Here is a 6,176-nt window from a genome sequence, read left to right as displayed (position 1 = left end):
AAGCTTTTCCTGGCATTAAACTTGAGCCATAATTCCTTTTACCACCTGAACTCTGACTATACACAGCTCACTTCAGTAATGGCAGAGGCTATCCTCTTTGTTAAGAAAACTATGTGTCTCACCTCTGCGACTCAAGCTGTAGAACTTGAGTCAATTCAAGTTGAACTAGTGAGTTTTCTGCTGTAGCTGGATGCTAACCACAGAATTTCACTTACATGCAATTTTTTTTATTTAAAGCTGTGTACAATAGTTTTATAAAATATACATAAAAGCGGGACCAGATATGGGGTGGGAGGAAATAAAATTATCTACAAAAATAAGTTCAGCAATGATAGACCAAATTATGTATTATACAGCATTTCTGAAGGAGGGATGATGGCTTTAATGAGCAGCTCTCTTCTTTTTTCTCCTTTTGTTAAATGCTTTCTTACTTGTATTTTCTTGTTTCGAGTTGGTCTGTGTTCTGTGAGCAAACAACATTTGTATCAAAGTAGTGTACTGAATAGTTTTATTTCAAAAGAACACAGGCTGATCATCTGTAACAGGGCAACCATCCACCATGCTCAGTGCAAAGTTCAAGCTTAGTTTCTAGAAAGTGTAGTACACACAACGAGGGTTTCTACAGCTAGTGCAGGGATACAGCAATAAATCTCACTTCTTGGAGACAGAACTTAAGATTAGCTGTAGTGTAGCGTGTAAAATCTCTGCAGCATCTCTAGGGAGCAGCTGATTCAAATCCACTTTTACACTCTCACTCCCCTTGGAATGATGAAGATTAGTCAAATCTCTATAACCATTTCAGACAGCTGCAGGTCAGCCAGGATGACTGGCCTCCTCAGACAGGAGCAAACTAGCCTAGATTTAAACTTCCTCACCCTTGGCTATCTTTGCAGTCCCCTTGATCCATCGAGACCTTTCTTGGCCTTGTCAAAATCCTGTGCTTCCTGAAAATACTCCTTACAAACTCCTTTCCCCTCCTAATTTCACATGATAGTTACCTTGTTTTCTTTGGTAGTTCCTGCGGTTCCAGAATGACAACTTCTTCCTCTTCACTGTCGGACAGTACAATAGGTTCATCTAAAAAAAACAACCAAACAAACACAAACCCACAAACTGGTGATCGGGTTTGTATGAACAGCTTCTGTAACTAATAACCACAGCATTTTTAAAGAAACATTCAGAGTGGCTAGTGTTTAATTTGGAGCCCTCCATATATAACAGAAATCAAGTTTTCTTTTGAAGAAAGCAGAAGTGAACAGGTGAAGTGAAAGTAGCAAATGGGAGTAACTCAAGTGGAAAGGGGCTACAATGGTTCTCCTTTCTTGCAATGGACCTCTTTCACATTTTAATTCCAGACTGTCAATAAAGTGCTATCATCAGCATATCTGATATCAAGATAAACAAATACTTACCCTTCTTAGCTTCCCTCATCGTACTTGTATCCTCAGTTTCCATTTTCTGACATTCAAAAGCAGTAGTCTCACTTTCACCGTCCTCTTCTGCTGCTTCTTCCTTCTCAGATTCTTCAAGGTCTCCCCAGGAGTTCTCTATTCCTTCCCCAATTTGGGCTGTCCCCGGAGTGTGCAATATTGGTTTGGCAAAACTGAAGCAGTTAAGAAAAATCTTGGTGTTTGCTGGTAAACTCTTTGTATTTTGAAAGCAAACCAGTTGTTTTTTAAGCTGTATCTTTTCTCCCCAGGGGAGAACATCCTTAAGGGGGAGTTGAGAGAGAGTACTCCTTCTCCAGTTACTGTAACAATCAGTCACTTCAGACCTCAGTTTTGCACTTTATGCTGGGAATTAAGTTACCTAAAAGCAGTTAAAACCAAAACCAATATGATGTTGATGTTTCCTCTGAAGGCTATAAGGCTACCTAAGCCGTGAGGAATCACGGATGTGTGTTTAGCTTCTAGTAGTGCTAATGCAGGGGATGGGAAGCCTGGTTTTCCCCTAAATAATACAACAGAAAAGATACACTTCCGAAGGAGGGTCAGCTTTAGTGATGATTTCCTCTGCTTGTTCTTCCACATTGTTAGTATCGACAGCAGCGCTTTCCATTTTGAAGGCAGTGATCTTTTGATTCGGTATAGATTCTGCAAAGCCGAACTTCCCACCTTCTTTCCTAGTCATTCAGTGACAGACATTATTTCAGGACGTTTCACACTTAAAAATGCTTTCTCTTTTCAAGGTGAAATACACAAATACTTACTATTTAAAACAAATAGAAGTGAAAACAATTTGCTGTTCAAACTACAGATTGACATTACTTCTTAGTATATTTCTTAAAACTACCCATTTCCCTTCCTTCCCAAAACACTCACCTAACTTTCTGGTCGTTCTCCAAGGCTTTTTGAATTAGTTCTGTTATTTCTGCAACCTTAACAGCTGTTATTTTACTGCATCTCAGAACCTGTTCGTTATACATACAACAACACTTTACAATCATAAAAGCAAGACCTTTTTAACGAAAACTGTAGAACATCCTAGCAGTCGCAAACACTTAAAATAAAATATGGCGTCTTAGTATGAGGGACTGGATACACTATGAGTTGATGCAAAAGGTTAATACAACAGCCTCTAGCTATTCCTGAGAGTGCAGTCTGAATTAACTTACAGATTCCCTCAGCCAAGTCACAGGGGAAAAAAAGATGCGTATCTGACCAAACAATATGCCTTTTCTACATCTCTTCTTCAGCATGATACACAGTACTATGACTATGCTCTTCCGCTAGGTCTAAAAATATGTAATCTTTTCCAATTACTTCAGATAGGTAATTGACTTCTTGGCTTCCAAATGTCAAGGATATTTCAACACCAAGATTACAGCACAGGAACTAGGTTATATAAGAGAGAAAGACTGGTCAAGGTAACGATTTACCTGATCCTGTACAAGCATGATCCCTCCACTGGACTGGATGGTACAAATTTCGCGATGTTTATTCATGGCAATTACAAGGAGGCCATCCATTACACGTTCCTCGCGTTCACTTGGATCCACCAATAAATAGGTCCTACAATCAAGTTTTTAAATATAAGGCAACAGTAAAAGTTCGAGGTGAGTTACTATCCTTAAAACAATTAATCAAAGGAATTGGTTTACGTATTAGTAATTATGGGTATGCTCCCCCCAGAAAGTTTGCTACGTCATCTGTGGAAAGCTGCTGTTTAGTTACACTGTGCAGAATGCAGAAATATCTCCCCACAGCATCTCACTTCAGATAAAATGTTTTAAGAAATCGACTTGTCCATATAAATATTTTCAGGACTCTTCTACGTTTAAAATCAATTCTGCAGAATTGACAATAAGCTGTTTCTGTCAAAAGACTTAAAAATCTTACCCTTGCTGGAAGAAGGCAAAACTGACACAAATAGGCATGTGGTGGATACTCAAGGGGACAGGATCACGTTCCTCAGGAGTGTACTTTGAAAAGAATTGGCCCAGAAGACAATTATTTACGAAACACATTTAATTGTAAAGTCACATACTGTACGAAGATATTTAAAGACATAAAAAAAAAAGAAAAAAAGGCTAAAAAATGTTTGGTCGCCTAAATATTAAAAAATTCTTTTTACTCTTCTTGTGCAATTCTTACTGTTTACTACCTACATAGGTAAATATACCACGTTCATCAGCCTTATGCTTAATTTGGTCGAATATTGTAAAATACTCTTTTACAATTAATATTCCCATAACCTGAGGTTGATAAAACTGTATTCTGCAGGTCTCCTTACTCTCCTGTCACAGTTTGAACAGCAACACATCTATCCTAAAACTTAAGTATCTTGGAGTTACCTGCTTACACAAACATTTAATTCTCCCTTTTAGGCAGAAACAAACAGCTACCTGCGATGCCACAACATTTACTATGATCTGGTACAACTTACCACAGTTACTTCCTCTCCTTGCACAGACACGTCTGGTCTGCGAAAATGACACAGAGCTACAATTCCTGCTATGCTGGCAGCATCAATAATGTTACCGTCGTGATTTAACAAGTGCAGGTCCAGACGAATTTGCCAAACCTGAGAAAAAGAGTACAAAACTGTGTGGTAATTTGTGACATGATTCTACAGAAGTTATTTTTTGAACCATAAAAAGAAACAGCGTATATTCTTCAGGTCTTTGCTTAAGAAGATGAAGGATCTCAATATATTCCAAAATAACCAGTGCACTAGATTTAAGCGCTGGCTAATTATGACAAAATGCGTAATGTTTAGTTACAATTTAAACTTTAGCCTGCAAAGAAATATTAGAGCGTGCAGGGTCCCAACTACTTCAGAAAGCCTATGTAGATAAGTAAGTGAAAAATACCTGTAAAGTCAGATGTGTGGATCCTTACATTAACCTAAAATCAGAACTTCCAGTTTCCAAAACAAAACAGAGACCACCTTAAAAACAGACTACACGTATCCTTTAGTTTAAAAACACTTGAAATAAGTAGATTTTCATACCTTTTCACCAGCAACAACACAGAGAGATTCAGTATCTATACATTTGGAATTTCTCAGGCATCGTTCTATTAGTCTGTTCAGTTTCACCAATAGCTCAGATTGCCTGTTGAAACAAAATTAACCCAAATTTAATACCATTACGCTATATACTTACAGCTATCAAAACAGTGGCTCTTCTGTCATCCTTATTTAGTCTTTTTAAGAAAGCTACATACCTGCCAGGCTCAAAACCAGGTGCAGCCATTGGTGAGAGCTCAAGATTAAAGAAAAGTATACCTTCCGTAGGCCGATTTGGCTTGGGGGGAACAAGTTCACAGGAGACTTGTGCAAGAACCCTGCAAAGGTAAATAAACCACTAAGTCACGGAATTTAGCAGGAAAAAACTCCTACCGTTAGAAACAAAATAGATATTTTGAAAAAGCACGTGTTTAGGCTTTTAGTTTATATTTCTCACTCCTGACAGTTTCTCATTCAATGGCTGTCATACATATTTAAACTCCGGTCAACAATTAAGGGGACCAAATGTAGAAATTGGAACGTTCTCCTGTCTTTTAGGATTAAAAATGAGACTCAAACACATGAGAGTCTATAACTAGATGTTTATGTAAGTGCATATATTCCACTTTTCCACATACAAAAAAAGGGCTGTTTGATTTGTGGAAGAACACTAAATGTAATGCGAGATCAGCGAATAAAGGGATGAAGAATTATAATAATTTTGTATTTCATAAATTATTCGTAATCTACAACCTCCACGGAAACCCCATCCCTTCCCTTCCCACTTCTCCTCTGTGGTCCTATCCTTGAATTGCTACGACTTTCGGGCTCCAGTCCTTAAAGTCTGTTCACTGGGCTCTCAGCGGGCTTTCAGACGCCCAACATTCAAGGCTGTGCACCCCGTCCGCTCCTGCAGGCTGGGAAAGGCACCGCTTTCAGGCGAGAGCCGCAGCGGCGCCCGAACTGGGGGCGAAGGCCTTCGCCCTTAGGCCGCGAAGCGCAGCGCGCTCTGCCCGCTAAACGCCGGCCGAGCCCCCGCTCCCCCCGCACCCACCTGGTCTTCCCCAGCTCCACGATGCAGCAGCCGTAGTCGGCGCCGAAGGAGATGCGCACGTTCCGGTAGTCATAGCACTGCCGCCCGTCCAGGCGCTGCGGGCCCAGAGACAGACACACACACACACACCGGGTTAATGCGCCGGCCCCGGGCGGCGGGGCCGGCCCCGGCCTACCACCGAGCGGCGGCAGGGGAGAGCGGCGCTAGCCGCCCCCCCGGGGCGGGGCAGGGGATGGGGAAGAGGAGCGGGAAGGGGAGGCCGGCGCCGCACCTTCCTCTCCTCGACAGCGCGCAGGAGGAAGCGCCGTTCGCAGTTGGAGAGCGGCGTCGCCTTCATGGCGGGCCCTGAGGAGCAGCGCGCGCTGGAGCCGGCGGCCGCGCACCGCCAGCGCGTCATCACCACGCGGCGGCCGCGCGGCGGTGCGTGCCAGTGCGCAGGCGCCGAGCTCCCGCCGGCTCCGCCCGCAGGCGGCTCCCCTCAGGGCGGGCGGGAGGACGGCTGTCCGCCGTCGTCCCTCACAGCCCGCTGAGCGGTGGGCTCAGGGGCCGGCTTCACCGCGGCTCGCAGCTCCGCTGCCCAGAGCGGGGCCTGGGACGGGGCTGTTGCAGTAACCGCCCCATCGCGGCTCTCCGCGCGTCTTCAGCGGCCGGAGGCAGAGAGAGGCCCTGTGGG

At 43.2% G+C, this 6,176-nt stretch overlaps 1 protein-coding gene across 1 annotated transcript; it reads right to left on the bottom strand.

Moving 5' to 3' along the window:
* Window positions 1–214: 214 nt before the first annotated feature.
* On the bottom strand, window positions 215–5,860 carry EXOSC9 (exosome component 9). The gene is made up of 12 exons (XM_059826904.1): window positions 5,775–5,860; window positions 5,504–5,598; window positions 4,668–4,787; window positions 4,453–4,555; window positions 3,886–4,023; window positions 3,339–3,421; window positions 2,879–3,011; window positions 2,322–2,410; window positions 1,976–2,122; window positions 1,413–1,603; window positions 999–1,077; window positions 215–463 (listed from the first exon to the last, which is right to left on the bottom strand). Exons 1-12 carry the CDS (start codon window positions 5,838–5,840, stop codon window positions 382–384), a joined length of 1,326 nt encoding a protein of 441 aa, XP_059682887.1. The 5' UTR covers window positions 5,841–5,860; the 3' UTR covers window positions 215–381.
* Between the last annotated feature and the right edge of the window lie 316 nt (window positions 5,861–6,176).

Source organism: Gavia stellata, chromosome 19, assembly GCF_030936135.1.
Source record: "Gavia stellata isolate bGavSte3 chromosome 19, bGavSte3.hap2, whole genome shotgun sequence".
In the NCBI taxonomy this organism is placed as follows: Eukaryota; Metazoa; Chordata; class Aves; order Gaviiformes; family Gaviidae; genus Gavia; species Gavia stellata.
Note: the sequence above shows the minus strand (reverse complement) of the source record. Positions and strands in the feature narration are given on the sequence as shown.